This window comes from Rousettus aegyptiacus, unplaced genomic scaffold (assembly GCF_014176215.1).
Source record: "Rousettus aegyptiacus isolate mRouAeg1 unplaced genomic scaffold, mRouAeg1.p scaffold_m13_p_1, whole genome shotgun sequence".
NCBI classification, from domain to species: domain Eukaryota; kingdom Metazoa; phylum Chordata; class Mammalia; order Chiroptera; family Pteropodidae; genus Rousettus; species Rousettus aegyptiacus.
In genome coordinates, this window is record NW_023416284.1 from 805,976 (window position 1) to 822,796 (window position 16,821).

At 67.0% G+C, this 16,821-nt stretch overlaps 2 protein-coding genes across 5 annotated transcripts in view; one reads left to right on the forward strand and one right to left on the reverse strand.

The window, feature by feature from the left end:
* PRKCZ (protein kinase C zeta) overlaps positions 1-1,976 on the forward strand; it is a 71,151-nt gene extending 69,175 nt beyond the window's left edge. For all 4 annotated transcript variants that reach the window (XM_036227710.1, XM_036227703.1, XM_036227715.1 and 1 more), the window contains 2 exons: positions 1,306-1,421; positions 1,542-1,976. In XM_036227710.1, coding sequence (XP_036083603.1) covers positions 1,306-1,421; positions 1,542-1,629 — 204 coding nt within the window. In that variant the 3' untranslated portion in view covers positions 1,630-1,976. The remainder of the gene's footprint in view (positions 1-1,305; positions 1,422-1,541) is intronic.
* A 1,408-nt stretch (positions 1,977-3,384) lies between these two features.
* FAAP20 (FA core complex associated protein 20) lies at positions 3,385-7,355 on the reverse strand. Its single transcript, XM_036227729.1, has 4 exons — positions 7,234-7,355; positions 6,641-6,779; positions 6,215-6,549; positions 3,385-4,391 (listed from the first exon to the last, which is right to left on the reverse strand). The coding sequence occupies exons 1-4, from the start codon at positions 7,293-7,295 to the stop codon at positions 4,319-4,321; spliced, it is 609 nt and encodes a 202-aa protein (XP_036083622.1). The 5' UTR covers positions 7,296-7,355; the 3' UTR covers positions 3,385-4,318.
* Between the last annotated feature and the right edge of the window lie 9,466 nt (positions 7,356-16,821).

Sequence of the window (16,821 nt, forward strand, 5' to 3'; positions counted from 1 at the left end):
GCTCACTGCCCGCTGCCTGCCCCTCCCAGTGCCCGCCCGTCGGCCCTGGGCGGATTTGAGGAAGAAGGTGTGTATGCCATCCAGGTTTCTTCAGTCCTGTGCAGGACGCTGGCTCGGGTTACCGCTGCCCCCTTGTCCAGTCAGACACAGGTGTGCTGTGTCACACCTTGACTCCGTGTCCCTCCCACCCCAGCACATGGCACCGGCCTCCCCGACTGAGTCCTCCCTGAGCCCGCCAGTGTCCCCAGCTCGCTCTGCATAGGGCCCCTGCCGATACCGCGTGTGCTGCACCCCCTCACCTCCTTCAGGCCACACCTCAGAACGGGAGCCCCCCAGCTACCACACAGACTCCCCTTGTCCCTTTCCGGCATCCCCCTTCTGGTGACACCCAGCTTGGCTGAGCTCCAAGGTGGCACTGTTCCTGTCCACGGCTTTGAGGGAAGGGTGACGTGGTGTGTGACGGTGGTGGGTGGCAGGACGGGTGGCGTGCTCTCTGAGAGAGGCCAGTGCAGCTGGGGCCCAGAGCAGAGGGGGCGGGGCGGGGCGGGCTTGGAGGCCCCCGGCGAGCCCCCAGCCCGCTGCCGTGGTTGCGGTCGGTCCTGGCTTCTGACCTTGCATCCCCTAGAAGCTGGCCAAGACCCGAGGCAGGGAAAATGGGTGAGAAGCGCCCCGTATTCCACTGCCCGCCAGGAAGCGTTTCACACGCGTCTGGGCAACTGCGTGTGAAAAGTGAAGAGTGAACGAAGGCAACGCCTCCTGCCCCGCAGCCGGGCAGCCGCGCGGTCACTCGCAGGCTTCCACACGCACGCACACGCGTGTGCACGAGCTCCGGCGTGACCTCGCCCTGCCCGCAGGGAGCCCGTCTGCTCTGCGCTCCCCTTTCCAACACCCCCTTGGTGACAGAAGACGGACGTGTCTCCGCCTGTGGCCTGGCGGTTGTGCCGGCCACGTCCCTGACACACGGTGGGCGTGATGTGGGAAGGACCCGGGTGTTTCTGCGACGGCCTCGTTCCCTTCACCAGCGTCACGGGCAGAGCCTGCGTCCGTTCTTCACGAGTCCCCAGTGTCCCAGGCGTTCTCAGGGTCACTCTGAACTGGCATCCCCGACGGCTCTGGGCCCCAAAGTGCAGATGCGGGTGTGAGCTGGGCTGGGCCGTCCTTGCCGTGTGGGGCCCCAGAGGGGACACGAGGCCCCACGTGGGCAGGCGGGTGTGGCCCGGCCCGACCTCAGGCGTCTCCAGGAGGCACGTGTAGCCATGTGCACTGACACGGACGACGCTGACGGGCCTTCCCGCCGTCCCCCAGCTGGAGAAGAAGCAGGCGCTGCCGCCGTTCCAGCCGCAGATCACCGACGACTACGGGCTGGACAACTTCGACACGCAGTTCACCAGCGAGCCGGTGCAGCTGACCCCCGACGACGAGTAAGTGGTGGGCGGGGCGGCGCGGGGTCTGCGGGGGGGCGTGGCATGGGGGTCTGCGGGGTGCGGGGCGCGGTATGGGGCGTATGGGGCACAGTAGTGAGCCCTCGCCCGTGCCCACAGGGATGTCATAAAGCGGATCGACCAGTCGGAGTTCGAGGGGTTCGAGTACATCAACCCGCTGCTGCTCCCCACCGAGGAGTCCGTGTGAGGCGCCCCGCGGACACGTCTGCGGACGACCCCCAACTGTCCTTACCCACAGCGCATGCATGCCAGGCCGGCGCCCCCGGGCACGCCGGGGAGGGACGCTGCCGCTGGGACCGCGGCCGGGGCGGGCCGCGCCCAGGAGCAGAACAGCCGCGCGCCCGGCCCGCGGGCGGCTCCGCGCCCAGGAGTTTGCGGCTCGCGCCTGCGTCGCGGAGGGGCCGCGGGGACCGCGGCCGAGGGAGAAGCCGTCCCACGATTTCGAAGGTGCACACTTCCCAGAGACAGGACTGCCTGCCCCGGCAGGGGTCACCTGTAACGCCCCGAGGAATAAACGTGCGATGGTGTACAGGCTCCCGGGGCTGCTTCTTTCCGCGCGGCCGCCGTCCCGCCTCGCGGGGCGCAGGCGCGGCGGGCGGGGCCGGGGGCTGTGCCTGCCGCGCGCACTGCGCCCCGTTTTAACAAAAAAGCCCCTGTCGTTCCCGGGCATGTAAGTGGCCCGCGAGGTCTGACGCTGAAGGCGCCCCCGAAGCAGAGGGCGCTGCCGTGCCCGCCCGCACGCTGGACCCGCATGAGCAGAATCGGAGGACAGAGACGGAAAACGTTGCTGCCAAAGCACCCGTCGGCCAAATAAAAACGGTGCAAACTAAACCTGCTCGAAACGCGTTTCTGAGACACCGCGCAGTGCCTACTCCATGTCTTGTTACGTAGTAGATTTTTGGAAAATATTTTTGTCAGTAATACTGACGCTCAGAAAATTAAAAAGATTTTCTAGAGAGAGGTAAATCATGGCTTTTTCGGTCCCTAACACATTCGGTGTGGTGCGAGCCTGGGCCGAGTGCAGGAGAGGCCACCTTAGACACCGAGTCCCCAAATGTCCTTGGCACTACCACAGCCTGTGGCACCACATCTCCAGCCTCGGTGATGGGCGGGGCTCCCTTCCCCCGCGCGGCTGGTGACTTCCAGGCAGGAGTGAGAAGAGTGAACATGCCTGCTGCGGGTGGAGGTGCCTGCTTTGCTGACTCCGCAGAAAAGCAGTGTCCCCGGGCCCCAGGTGTCACCAGCAAGATGTGTCCCCAAAGACCAAGATCAAGGACTGCAGGGCAGCATGCAAGAGCCGACTCTGGGCCTCACATGAGTGTCACAGCCAGTGGGGATGTCCAGCAGCAGAGTCCGATCCAAGGACCGTGTGGTCACTTGCTGAGCAGAGCGTTGGGAATGCTGGCGTCACCTGGGGAAGGAGGGTGCCCTTCCTCCTGCCGTGTCAAGTGCAGTGACAGCGTCTTTCCTCAGCAGTGCTGGGCCCCGAAGTGCCCACACTTAGGGGACGTACTCCAGCGGGGGCGTCGCCAGACAGCTTCCCGGCCACCAGTTGGGTGCACATGGCGCTGGGCCACAGTGAGGCAGGGACTTCCGTCGGCTTCTGTTTTATACATTAAAGGTGGAGGGCGTCCTGAGGCGATGCCCGGAACCAGGAATCCCGGCACTTGTGACCAGCTCGTCACAGTCTGTGTCCTGAAACGGCTGGTGGACACTGGCGACGTCATGACTGTAACGCGGTCAACCTGGGTGCGTGGTTTTGCGCAATTAGTGGAGCCCGACGCCGGCCAGTCCTCCTCCCGTGGCTGCCCTCATCCTCCACGGCCAAGGTCGTCCGCACCCTTGTACACCTATTAAAGACCTTAACGGCAACGCTTACTGTTGTTGTTTTCATTAAAAGCAGGTGTTTCTGAGAAGCAGAGATTTTTGAAGCTATTTTTTAAAAGTACATTTTATTCTTAGGGAAGTTTTAGGGTCAAAGCAGAACTGAGGGGCAGGCACAGGTTTTCCGCGTGCCCGCGCCCCATGCACGGCCTCCCCACAGTCAGCGCCCACGGGCGCACGAGTTACAGAGGACAGCTCATCACCCGGGGTCCCCGTCACACCTTGGTGCTGTATGTCCCCTGCATTGGGACAAAATATTTGATGACAGTTGCCTCCGTGCTCCCCGTCCTCCTCCCCGCCCCCTCCATCACACGCGGGTCTTTTTACTGTCTCCTTCGTCGCACCTTTTCCAGGATCTCGTGTCCCTGGAATCACACGAGCCGTGGCCTTTTCGGCCTGGCGTCTTTCACTCAGTAGCTTGTACTTAGCTTCCCTCCACATGCTTTCCGGGCTGGGGGAGGCCATTTGTCAAAGGAAAATATTGGACTTCTGCAAGTTCATCTCAGGGGTTCACATTGGGCCCCCTGCGGCCGCTGTGCCCATGGCAGAGACCAGGGCGTCAAGCCTGAATTGACACCGAAGCTGGGGTCTCCTGGACGCTGGCCGACCAGCACTGTGGGGACAGCGGCTGGCAGGTGCTCTCGTCCCATTGTCCCCGCCCTGAGAGCCGAGCGAGGCTGAGCCCAGGTTGTGGCGCCTCCGCCGATGCCCTCCGCCTTACCTTCTGTTCCATGAGGACAAGCACGTGTGGGGAATGGATGCGGCGGGGAACGGCGGGCTTAGGGGAACGTGCTGCCCCAGCCTGTCACCGGGGCACAGACGAGCCGGCTCGCTGCCGCGCCTGGGTCCAAGTGGTGGTCAGTCTCTGCTGCGCGTGACCAAGGCAGAAAGGACGGTCCACGTCTTGGTCTCAACAAACACGACACAAGCAGTGACACATTTTAATACACAGCTTTTTCCCGTGTCGAGCAGAGGGGAGCGAGGCCGGGCGCTCACCACACCATGTCTTCTGTGCTGTCCGCCAAGCACTGGGCGAGGTGGCTGTCGATGTCCAGCTGGGCCAGCCTGTGAGGAAGAGAAACAGTCACTCACGGTGCGGGGACTGTGGCTGGAGCCTCCGCGGCACGTCCACGCCCGTCCTGGGCAGACGACTGCCCCGCCAGCCAGGGAGGTCTCCGTGGCTGGTCGAAACAGGTAGGGCCGCACCCACCAGGAAAGGCCTTTCCAGAACCTGTTCCTGGGTCAAGACCTCGCGCGTGCCTGGACAAACGCGCCCTCAGGCTCCCGCTCAGGCTGGCGCCCAGTGGGTTCAGGCCTGTGCCCCTCCGCATCACCTGGCCTGGGGGAGCCCCCCTTCCCACCCACCCATGGACTCGCGGGCAGAAACCTGTAATGGAGTTTTGCAGCAGGACCCCACCGCGCTGGCCCCTGCTTTGAAGCAAGCACTCCGCCAAGCCTTGATTTAGCTGCTTCAGAAGCTCAAAACTGAGCCTTTTTTTCTAACGTCACCATTTTCAGGACCCTTTTCTTAGACTGTGTAGAAATGCAAGCAACCCAAGGACAAAGATGCCTCCCCAGAACTGGACAAGGCACTGGGGCGCCCATGCCGGGAACCTGGGGGCTTCCCCGGCGCCTGGGTCCTCCCTCCGGCCATGAGTCACGAGGCTTCACTCCGCGTTCGCAGCCTCGTCGGGGCTGCCAAGCAGTCGCCACCGCTCACGGCCGTCCCGAAACGCCGGATCAGGGCACGCTTGGCCAGTTCTCCAGCGGGCACCACCGGGGCATCTCCTGTGGGCCACTTTACCCAGCAACGGGTCCCACCGGGGGACAGCGACCACCTCGCCCACACCTCCACTCTCGTCTCCCCCAACCCCAAGCTGTTTGGGCTCTGCCTGGAGCTGGGCAGGAAGTGCTGAATGGGTGCCGTCTAGGCTCAGCCCAGACACGGGCCCCATGACACGGCACCCACTGGCGGGGCCTCGTGTCTGACCTCAGACGGCCGCTCACCTCTGCCTGAGAAGTCCCGGCTGAGAGCCCTCTGTGAGGGCCCACCTGGCTGGGAAGGTAGGGGGCCTCCCACAGGCCAGGTGACTGGCTCGAGGGGCTTTTAGTCATACAGTAATTCTGGAATCTTTTCCCTTCACCCTCCGGGGCCATTTCTGCTTCTGGAAGACCAGGGACACCGCACGGAACTTACACATGGTCTCCCGGCCACACGGTATCCGCAGCAGTTCCCAAAACTTGCTGTGCATTCATCGCACCCGACAGACGTCCTCCCTGGCAAACAAACCCCCACGCTCCCCACAGCTGCGTCCGCAGCTGTGCCCCACCCAGCCCAAAAGCTGGGCGGTTTGGGTTTCACTTATTAGGAAAATTGGAGTCCATCCCCCTACTGAAAGTGAGGCATAAAGATATGTATTGGATTTTTTCAAATAGGAAAACACCTGTAGGCACAAATCAAAGTCTTTATTTTTAAAACCTCTAACCCAGCCCTGGGAAGGTTCTTGGGGTGCTAAGCAGGAATTCACATAGGGACCCACAGCCTGGCCAGGCCCTGGAGGCAGTCTCAAGCCCATCTGGTTCCCTCATGTTGGCGTGGGCTGGGCCAGAGGGAAGAAGAGGCTCCGGCCTTCCCCGTTGTACTCTGCAGGTTGTCCCCTCCCCAGAGAGAACGCCCCTGTGGGCAGGCCACCCCACCGTGGCCAGACCAGCAGGTAGGCCCCCAAGCTCACTGGCTGATCCTTAGTCACTGGCTTTGCCAACTTTCTGTGCAAGAAATCGTACTTTAAAAGGCCAAAGCTGAGCTCAGGCACTTCTCAGCCTTCTAACAGCAGCTGGGCTCGCCCCCAGGCAGCAGAGGAGAGAGGAGGCCGGACTGCTGCACTCACCCTGGGGCAAAGTCGGCCTGACACATGGGGCAGCTCCGTAGACTCTGTGTCCCTTCCGCCGGCGGCTGCTCCTGGGTGGAGGGGATCCCGTGGGGATCAGGTGTGGGCGGATGCTCCTGGGTGCAGGGGATCCCGTGGGAATCCGGCGCGCAGGCTCCCTGCAGAGAACGGGCACGGGACCCTGGGTGCTCACCAGACCCGTAGTGCACCTGATATGAGCGGCTTGGGTCCCAGCCTCCCCTCGGGGCCGGCGGGAAAGGTGTCCAGTAGAAGGTCTCCGGTCCCACGGTGAAGACCTCGGGGGACGCGGCGCGCTGGGGGCTGTTCCTGGGCTCCTGCAAAACAGAGTCGTCAGATGGCCACAAAATGGAGCGGCACTTGGCCCAGAAATTCCCCAGGCCACCCTGTCGGTCCCGGCGCACGCACCTGGCCCGGGAAAGCGGGCAGCGGCGGCAGCTCGCCGTCCAGGTTCCCGTCCGCGCTCACTACGCGCTGCAGCTCGGCCCACAGCTGCGCACTTTCGCCGTCGCCGGCCTGGAGGGACCCAGGGCGAGAGCTCGGGGGCCTGGGGCGGCACAGGGGGAAGGTGCGCACTCAGTGGGGCTGGGGGGAACCCACTGGGGAGTGAATGAGAAATGATCTGGGGAGACCCAGCGGGCAGGGTGAGAACTCGGCGGGGCGGGATAAGCGGGGAGACGGGGACGACCGGGGTGGGGGAGTAAGAACTAAGTAGGCGGGGAACCAGCGTGGAGAGCAGTCTGCTCGGGCGTGACGGGGCGTGAGAACTTGGCCGGAGAGCCAGCCCGCGAGGCGGGACGGACGGCGTCGGAGCGGGGCGTGGACACAACTAGGCGGGAAGGGGCCCCAGCGGGTCTGGTCCAGGAGGGGCGGGTCCGAGGCGCGCTCCGGGACGCACGTGGGGCTATGACGCCGGCCACTGCCCAGCCTGGGACACTGGGCCTCCCACCCCGGCTTCGCCCCGCTCCTCATCCGCGTTAAGCCCCAGCCCCCGGCCTCACCCGCCCCGCGAGGGCGGCCTCCGGCGGCTCAGCCTCAGCCGCGACCTCTGAGCCGCCTCCATCCGTCCCCAGCGCGCGCGTCAGGCGAAAGCGAGGGCCCGCCCGCTAGGACCCCGCCTCGGGCCACGCCCAGACCACGCCCCAGCACAGGCCCCGCCCCCGGTCCGCCCGGACGCAGACCCCCACGCCCCGCCCCCAGCAAGGCCCCGCCCCCGGTCCGCCCGGACGCAGACCCCCCCCCACGCCCCGCCCCCAGCAAGGCCCCGCCCCCGGTCCGCCCGGACACAGACCCCCCCACGCCCCGCCCCCAGCAAGGCCCCGCCCCCAGTCCGCCCGGACGCAGACCAGACCCCCCCTTCGTCCCTGGGTTCCGGTTCGCGTCTGGACCAGACCCTGGCGGTGGGTCCCCGCCCGGACCCCCGACGGACGTGCGCTGTGGACCCGGGCCCCCGCCCCAGCCTGAGCTGACCCCCGAGGGACCCCACGGCCTGCTTCTGAGGCCGTGGGGTAGCCTGCCCCCTGTGGCGCTATCAGAGCGGAAGGTGCCCTCACCCCAGCCTCTGGAGACTGAGGCCGGGCTTCCTTCCGCCACCACAGCGGCGGGGCTCAGGGGGAGGCGGACTCGCTCCGAAGGAGCCATTTTCCCGCTGAGGAAGGGTGGCGGCCGGGTCTCTCCCACCGCCGTCACCCTCCGGGCCTGGGATCCCCGGAGGCCGGGAGAAGGAGGAGCGCGGCGGGAGGTCACCTTAGGGGCTCCCCCCCACCCCGCCCCCCGCCGCATCCACCTCCAGTTAGAGCCCGCCCACGGCTGCCGGGCCTGCGCAGCTGCCCGCCCCCTGCTGCGGGGCGCTCTGAGCCTCAGCGTCAGCTCTGTGGCCCCCGCTGCTCTCCCCAGGACGACCACCGCGTCCTTACAAAAGGGAGGAACTTGGTGTCCTTCGTTAAGCAAAAGAAGTGAGCTGGCAGTCCCGGCGGCTTCGCTGAAACCCTGGGCCTCGGGCTCCTCACCAGCCGCAACGCCGGCCGCCACTTGGTGGCAGCAGATGCCCAGGCACCCTTGGCTGTTCCTGCCCTTGCAGAACTCCTGCCCTATGGGCCCCCAGAGGTGGGCCCTGGGATGACCCCAACCTTGCCAGGCCTGATGGTGGGCAGCCCCTGTCTGTGGGCTACAGGCAGGTGTCTCTGGGGTGCTGGGACTCGGCCTTTCTCAGCAGCTTTGGGGCTCCACTTTGGTCTCCCTCCACAGGGGTCACCTCAGCCCCTCTCTGCTGCAGCTCCAGCTACTCCCAGCCCCGAATCCTGGTACCTTCCTGTAGCACAGCCTCCCATCCCTGAGTGGAGGCCACACACACCCCTCCCCGCCACCCCCGGGCAAGCAGTTGTCCTGTGGCACGGAGGTCGCCTGTCCAGCTGCCAGTGCGGACCTCCATAGCAGGGGCAGGAGGTTCACCAAACATTCCCTGAGCACCTGCCTGTGCCAAGGACTTGTCTAGACGCTGGAGACCCCCTGGGGACGAGACAGGGTCCTACCCCCAGAGCCTCCCAACTGCTGGAAAGCAGACCTCACGCGTGTGAAGCTACGGAGCTGGGGTGGTAGCTGCTCCCGGGGGCCGCGGAGGAAGGCGCCCTGCCGCTGCGCTCGCTCCCAGGGATGGGGGCTCCGGGTCGGGCCCATCGTGGGTGTCGGCTGACCAAGGACTCCCAAGCAGCTGTGTCTGTGGCTCCCCGACACAGTCCCGGCTGGCCCGGGCTTTGGAGCCTTTCCTGAAAGTGTCACTGCACTCTGCAAGCCAACCTTTGGGACTTCCAGGAGGAATGGCTCCAGGCCTCCCCGAGGCAGAGGAAGGCCCCGCCAGGCAGAGGGCTGGTGCGTGCCCAGATCCAGGGCCATGCGGGAAAGCTGTGGGACATCCGTGTGAGCAGCTGGTGCTCCTGAGTGGGGCCAGGGCCCAGCACCAGGGTCTTCGCAGTCGAGGCCACGCTGGCCCTTTCAGCCCCTTCTGCAGACCTCACATGGCTCACTCCCTGAGCAAGGCAGGAGCAGGGAGGGGTCTCGGATGGACCCAGGGCGCTGGCCTGGCCAGGGGGGCGGGAAAGGGTAAAGTCCTGGCCGAATCTGGCTCTGGCCTTCGGCTCAGGAGGGGGCACCCATTCTTTCTTTGGCCTTAGCCACCCCAGTGGGCCTCACTCGCCTTGGCTGCCGGGGAAGGGGACCCAGACCCCGGGCCAGGCCTGAGCAGACTGGCAGAGCAGAGGCCCGTGGGGCCGGCACTCTGCGGAGGGCAGAGCCGGGGCAACGTGCAGCAGCTTCCCGGGGAGCTCCTCCTCTCTGGTTTCCTCCAGTTACCGGGGATTAACCCCCATCACCACTGGGACCTACGGCCTGGGACACTTCCTCAGGGAACAGAGCCGAGGCCACCCTGCGCCTGGCACACAGCGGGTGCCAGTCAGGAAGCCCCCCACCCCGGCCCTGCTTTCCGACAGCCGCCGCCCGCCCCCGCCCCGCCTGCACAGGACCTCCTGGAGGTGGAGCGCGAGTCTGGCGCCCCCAGGCCACCCGCCTCACCCCGCTGTCCGGCGTCATCAGCGAGACCGGCCGCGGGGGGACGGAGGGAGGTCACAGGCTGGTGCTGGTGGAGAGGCTCCAGGCACTGGAGCTTTACTGGGAAATTTCTCAGTGGGACCGACACGGATGCCGCAGAAAAACGCTTTTAAGGAGCCAAAATTCGCATTGACAGACTATTTCAGAGTTTTGGAGGAGCCCCCACCGCAGCGCCCCCAGGCAGAAAGTTCTCGAGTAGGTGGGGGTGTCGGGCCCCACCCTGTGGGCACTCTGGCCAAGTTCCTCGCTGGGGCCCTGCACCACTCGGAAGCAGGCGTCGCGCTGGGCGGCCCAGCCCCGCCTGGCTTCCCTACAGCCTCCCTTGGCTTCTTGGGGTTGGTCCTGCCATCAGGCCACCCTGCAGAGGGGGCCAGGACAGGGCGCGCGGGCAGAGCGGGGCCTGAGGCTGGCAGGCAGCACCGGTCCCTTCAGGTTTCCGAGTGAAAGGGGCAGCGGGCCCCACGCTCACAGTGCAGGGCTGCCACCCCCTTGCCAGGTGGCGGGAACAGCGCGGCACCCACACAGGGCGCCCCACCCAGGCCGGCCTGCCGAGCGAGGACGGCCTCGAGGGCTGGGCACCTCCCCCTGGGGTCTGGCCCCCTGACGCAGCCGGCGGCGGGCTGTGCTCGGCCACACCTGCCGGCCCATGGGTGCCAACGGGCGAGCCCGCCCGGAGCCAGGCAGCGGCACTGGGGGCTGCGCACGCCAGGCAGATGGGCTGGCGTGCGTCAGTTGCCCAGGAAACATCACAGGCCGGAGGACAGCAGAGTGGGTGTGCGGGGCTCCCCGTGCGCCACCTTACGCTGGAGAGGGCCAGGCGTCAGGCTGGGACGCGCCAGAGGTCAGCAGGCTAAGGCCGAGCGATGCCCCTGCCTCCAGCCCCCGACCCAGGAGCCCGAACGTCAAAGGCAGCTGGGGGTGCTGGCGAGAGACGGGGGCTCCAGTTCCAAGTCCCCAACCCGGCCACCTCTCTTGGACAGCCAGCCACCTTTCCAAGCCCTCAGAGTGAACACCGTCACTCCCGTGAGGTCCCGCCCTCTCCTCTGCTGCTGCCCTCGGTCGGCTACGCAGGTCCTTCCTCTGTCCCCATGTGTCCAGCTCAGGCTTCTTCCTTCGAGGCCATCCAACGGCAGCCTCTGATGACCAGCAGGTGCCCTCTGGCCCAGGTGAAGAGCCCTCCCCAGCCCCTCCCTCCACCCCACCGCCCTCCTGGGTTTTCCCACCCACGGCGAGAATTGTCGGGCTGGAGTGCTGTCTGACTTCCCAGAGGACAAGCCAACAGTGCCCCCAGAGCTTCTGGGGGTGCCCAACCCAGAGGGACCAGACAACCAGTCCTGAGGGGAGGCGACCACCTCGGCATTCCTCTTGGGGGGTCCTAAGTCAAGCAGAGACCGTGTTTGGGGGTATTAGGGAGTCAAACAATGTCCCCACAAAATTAGTGTCCACTGAGGACCTGTGAAAGTGGCCTTATTTGGAAACGGGGTCTTTGCAGATGGGATCAGGTGACCACGAGGCCATGCTGGATGAGGCGGGCCACTCCCGCCTCGCTGCGTCCCGATGATAAGGGAGAAGCGTGGGCGCAGAGGCCGACATTGGGTGCTGTGGCCACAGGCCAGGGGACTCCTGAGGCCACCGGAAGCGGCGAGAGGCAGGAAGGAGCCTCCCCGAGACCTTCTCGAGGGAGCATGGCCCTGCAGCACCCCGAGTCTGGACTTCCGGTCTCCAGACCAGGGAGGGGGCAGTCCTGTCTTCAGCCACAGTCTGGGTCACTGGCTCTAAGGTAGGCCGCCGAGTGCAGCTTGGAATCCCGCACCGTTGGGTTCGGGGCGGCGGGGCACCCTGAGCCCACCTCTCCTGCCCCTGAGTCCTACCAACCGGCCCCCGTGAGGTGAGAGCCCAGAGGTGACCGTGGTGGGCAGGGGCCACCGGCCCTCTCAGGGAAGGGCCCGCACCTCAGCTGGGAGGCCAGAGCACAGCCCGGTCCATCCGCCAGTTTCCGGGGCAGGGCTGCCGGCTGGGGCCGCCATCCCCCGCCTGGAGCACCAGCTGTGCCACCCCGCGTCTGGGTAGGGGAGGTCTGGTGTGGTGACTCTGGTCTCCTCCGCTGCTTCTCTGGGGTCTCCGCAGGCAGGGTCTGTCCCGGGCTGGCCGGTGGGTGGCTGGCAAGGCCCACAGAGCCGGTCTCCCTTAGAGGGGCCCTGGGCCTCAGCTGTGGCCTCCGCTCCTGTCCCCTCCCCCCTCCGCCTGCTCCCTTTCCCTCCCTCCTGCTCCTCTCTTCACAAGGGCACAAAGGCCTCAGCCCCGCCCAGCGCCCAGCGTGGACACAGAGGCGGGGTCAGGGGTCAGCAGACGCTGTATGACCTCCTTGGCAAAGTCGGAGCAGGGGAGCCGGGCGCAGCGGGAGAGCGCCGGCCCCCACGGCCCGCACCCCGGGGCCACCTCCTGGGGCTCCTCTACCTGCCTCTGAGCCTTCTTCCCGGTTCTACCCAGAAAAGGCGGGCATCCGTCACCGCAGACGTTTAAGGCACACAGCGGGACGGTTCGGTTCTCACGCGCGGCGAAGCGAGCGGCCCGGCCACCACCTGTCTCCGCACAGAGAAAGGAGAGAGGAAAGGCTTTTCTCCCTGTGGCGAGAGCCTCCTGCCTCTGCCTCTGAGCCTGCCTGCGCCCCCGGCTTTTGCTGACCAGAGGGCCGAGCAGCAACCAGGGGCCACAGAGTCATCAGCCCGTGACACAGAGAGGGACACCAGCCCGCGGCAGGGAGTCTGTGTCTCCTCTCTCCACTCGCCAGGTGGGGGGCAGGCAGCTGGTCAGGGCGTAACTTCTGCTGCCTGGCGCAGGGACAGGAGGGCCGGGCGACCCCTGGGCCTCACCTCCCGGCAGGTGGGAGGCAGGGCTGGGGGGCCCTGCCCACCCCCACTCTCCCGGGGCTCCGGCCTTGGAGACGGGCCCTGAGCTGCTCCCGCCTCCACAGCCTCCTCGGCTGGCCACCCTGCCTGGCCAGAGGGCAGCCCGGGGTCCCGCGTGTCCCCTTTGAAGCCTGCAGAGGACTGTCTGGCCAGCGGGAGCAGCAGCCTGCTGCGCTGCAGTCACCCGAGGTGGGGCCAAGACGCGGCTCGCTGGGCAGCTGCCCCAAGCCCCTTGGCCACTGAGAGGCCTGCCCTCCCCTCCTGCTGCTCAGCCGCCCCTCCTCCCTGGCCTGCAGCCCCTCGGCCACTCCGCAGGCCTTGCCGGGATGCTGGCGGGAGGGGCAGGGGCCTGGCCGGGGCAGTGGCCCAGGGACTGAGCTGGCCTCTCCTCTCGCAGCTCCCGAGGCACCTTCGGGCCATCTGGCCCTTCAGAAGAAGGGTTGGGGAAGAGAAGCAGCCGGAACTTAGCAAAAAAAACCAACAAACCCCAAGGCGAGGGAGGCGAGGGCGAGCTGGGGAGCGGGCAGCGGATGGAGACCGGACTGGACAGCAGGGACCCGTGACTTGCCGTGGGCTCGTCCTCCAGAGTGCGGCCACCAACGGCAGTGGGCACCTCTCGGCGCCCCCACGGGGGCTCGCGGCCCCTGCTGCCCCACCACCTCCTGCCTCTCCGCGGGGAAGACCCGGGCTTCTCCGTGGCCAGCTCTGGTCAGGTCCCACTGTCACCACCCCACCCGGCTGGACGCAGCTGAGCCAGGGGTCCTGGCAGCTGCCGTGCGCGTGGGCCACCCCTGCCGAGTCGCCCTCTCTCAGGTCAGCCTGGGGCTGGCCGTGCACCCCTTCAGGGAGACGAGGGCAGGCGGATGCGGCCTGAGCAGCGCCTTAAACTCCCAGCCCTGGCGCTGGCTGCTGCCCCCAGGCCCTGCCCGGGCGGAGGTGAGGGCAGGCCCCCCTCATTTCTCAGAACCGAACCAGGGTGCAGACCGTGAGGCAGCGTCAGGGGCTGAGCGGGTGGCAGCCACTGGGCCTGTCCTCTGAGCTGCTTCCCCACACCCGCCTGTGGATGGCGCTGGTGCCGGGCCAGGGGCTGCGAGCCACGTGCCCGCCTCCAGGGCACCGGCCCGTCCACCTGCACAGGCCCCGCAGCCGAGCCGTGTCCTTCTGCCCCTTTTACAGAGGGGCCTGCTGAGGCCTGGACCCTCTGTCGCCTTGTAGGCCATGAGACAGTGAGCGCCGACCTGGAACTTGAATCCCGGTCTCCTGGGCTGCTGCCTGGGCTGCTGGCCTTGCCCACAGTGGCATCGAGTGGCCTTGGGCAAGGGGGTCAAGGTCAGGGAATGAGGGAAGTGCTGGGCGCTCGGCACCGGGAGCAGCTTCTCTGGCCCAAGAGATGCTGCCCAAGGCTGGGCGGGGTGCCCGGGTGTCCCCACGGGCTGCTCCTGAGACTCTTAGGGACAGGACTGTCCCACCCTAACCACCCCCATGCCCAGCTGCCCTTTCTGCGTCTATGTGGTCAGCTTCCCCAGGCCCGCCCTGGGGTCTGCTGACTCGCAGTGGGCAGGTCTGGCTGGTGTCCCTCCATGTCCCCAGGCCTAGTTACCCATCCTGCCAGCGTCACGAAGCCGTGCCCGGCTCCTGCTGCATTTTTGGCCACGGAAGACCCTGAAAACAGTCCACTGGTACGGCTGCCCCGAATTCCCCCAGACCACCCCTCCTTGGGGGGCCCTGTCCTCTGCTGGGATGAGCCATGGGGTGGTCAGTCCTCCCACACAGCAGCTTGTCCTCCGCACGCGATGGGAGCAGCTGGCCGGGCGTCTGGGGGGCACAACGAAGAAGTCGCCGGCCGAGTGCGCAGGGTGCCGCCGAGGTCCGGATCTGCCCACGGCGCCGGGTCGGGCGCCACAGCCACGGGGCGGGGCACAGGTGGGCCCCACACGCCTGTCACTGTCCCAGGAGCCTTCTCTGCGTGTCACTGCTCGGGGCCCGCCGACCGACCAGCGTGCCTGGGAGCTGGCGGCCGCAGGCGGGGCGACAGCCGGGGTGGCTTCCAGCTGCCCTCACCCCCACCGCCCAGTGCTTTTGGAAATCGTGGGGGATGGACCAGTGCCAGGCAGGCTGGTGACACTGCAGCCGTCCTCGAGGGCAATGACGCAGACCCCCCGTGCCGCCCGGAGCGGACGAGGGCGCACGGGCCGGGGTCCTGTGGGGCGCGGGTGGTCAGCCCTGCCGGCGCAGACCCCCGTTCGGGGACAGCCCTGTCCCGGCCGCAGTCCCGCCCCCCGGCCCCGGAACTTGGGCCTCATTTCCTCTCCTGCCTCCTGGGTTTTCCGATCTTCGTGTCGACGCCGGCGCTGCTCACAACTCCGTGCTCTGGGTATGCGTTCGCGTGTGGGCGTGTATATGTGTGTGTGTGCACGCGCATTCATGTAGCGCGTGTGTCCAGGTGCTGTGTGTGTATGTGCATGTCCACGTGATGTATGTGTCCGGGCGTGTCTCTGTATGTGTGTACATTCGTGTGACATGTGTTCACATGGTGTGGCTGGCACACATGTGTGCTCATGTGACATGTGTGTGTGCACATGTCCAATGTTCCCTGACCCAGAGCCGGAGCCCAAGGCTCCCCCTGACTAGGGTGGTTCCACGGGGGAAACTGAGGCTGGAGGAGCGTAGGCGCATGGCCTGCGTGGGTCGGCCGCCGCTGGGCTGCAGGACTCCCGCGGGGCGGGCAGCGCTGCAGCTCCTGGGGGGTTGGGGCTGGGCGCAGGGGTCCCGGCCCCAGCGGCGCTCGGAGCCCTGCCTCCCGGAGCGCTGGTCCCTCAGACCCGCCTCCCGCCCGCCCGTCTTCCTCTCGACTTTGCCCTCCCTCCCTCCGTCCCCCATTCCTGGCGAGCAGCTTGCAATCCAAACCTGTCGTTAACTTCTCCCCTGCAGTCGTCCGTCAGCCTTCCAAGTTAAATATTACTCACGGGGAAGAGCGCCCGCTGGGCAGCGCTGGGCCTGGAGGCGGGCCGGCCCGTGGAAGGGCTGGGGGGGCGGCCAATGCCAGGCCGCGGCTGTGGAGCCCTGCCTGGGGCATCTGTGGGGCCGCCGGGTGCGGGGCCGGGCGGCGGGGTGGGCAGCCTGCCCCAGTGCCCGGGACCCGCCAGCCTCTGGCCCCGCCCTTCGAGGTCGCCTGTTTACTTAACCCCCATGCTGTGGCTGGAGTGGGCAGGACCATGGGCAGCGGGTCCCTGGGCAGTGCAGGGAGGGGCGCCCAGGGGCCAAAGAGGGGCTTGGGCTAGGCCGTGTGCGGGCCCTCCCCTCGGCTGGTCACTCCAGCTGAGTGCCAGGCTGGAGGCAGGACTGGGAACAAAATGTTCAGAAAAATAGCCTCATCTGTTTCGAATCGATCCCTCTGGTTGGCCCTCAGTTCTCCCAGCCTGGAAGGGAAGGCATGGGGTGCGTGTGCTGGGGCTCCCCTCCCCCTCTGAGAGGCCCTCACTGCCCGCCAGCCATGGTCTGGGGCATCAGGGGCCTTCTGGGCTCAGAGCAGAGTCCCCTGAACCCCCAGCCCCCAGAGGGAGCAAAGCTAGGGCAGAACAGAGGCTCCGAGGCTCCGCCCCCCGGCCCTCCGCCCCTCTGCGTGGACCCCGCGGGACCCGGGAGGCTCCTGCCCTGGGCCTTCGCGTCCGCCGCTCCACGCCTGGGTGCTGTCCTCTGCCCCGCTGACGGAGCGCCTCGACGTGGCCCCCTGCGGGGCCATGGCCTGCCCCTTCTGCGGGCACATCGCCCACCTACCCTGGGCTCAGCGAAAGGCCTGTCATGTGTCCCCAAAGCTGCGGAGGACAGGGGTGCCTTCCGCTCCCTCTGCTGGTAGCAGACAGGCCCGGAGCAACCAGGCGGAGGAAGCCGATCCTGTCCACACCTGGCGTGGGGTCCTGCCCAGGGCCGACACTGTGGCCCCTCGCCCGCGGCCTGGCTCCCGCCCGGATCCCCACCTGGGCGAGACGCGTCCGACTGACCAGAGCTCAGACCAGAGGCCTCCAGTGGGGGCCCAAGGGTCCGGAGGAAGGGCCAGCGGCCTCCCACGGACACCCC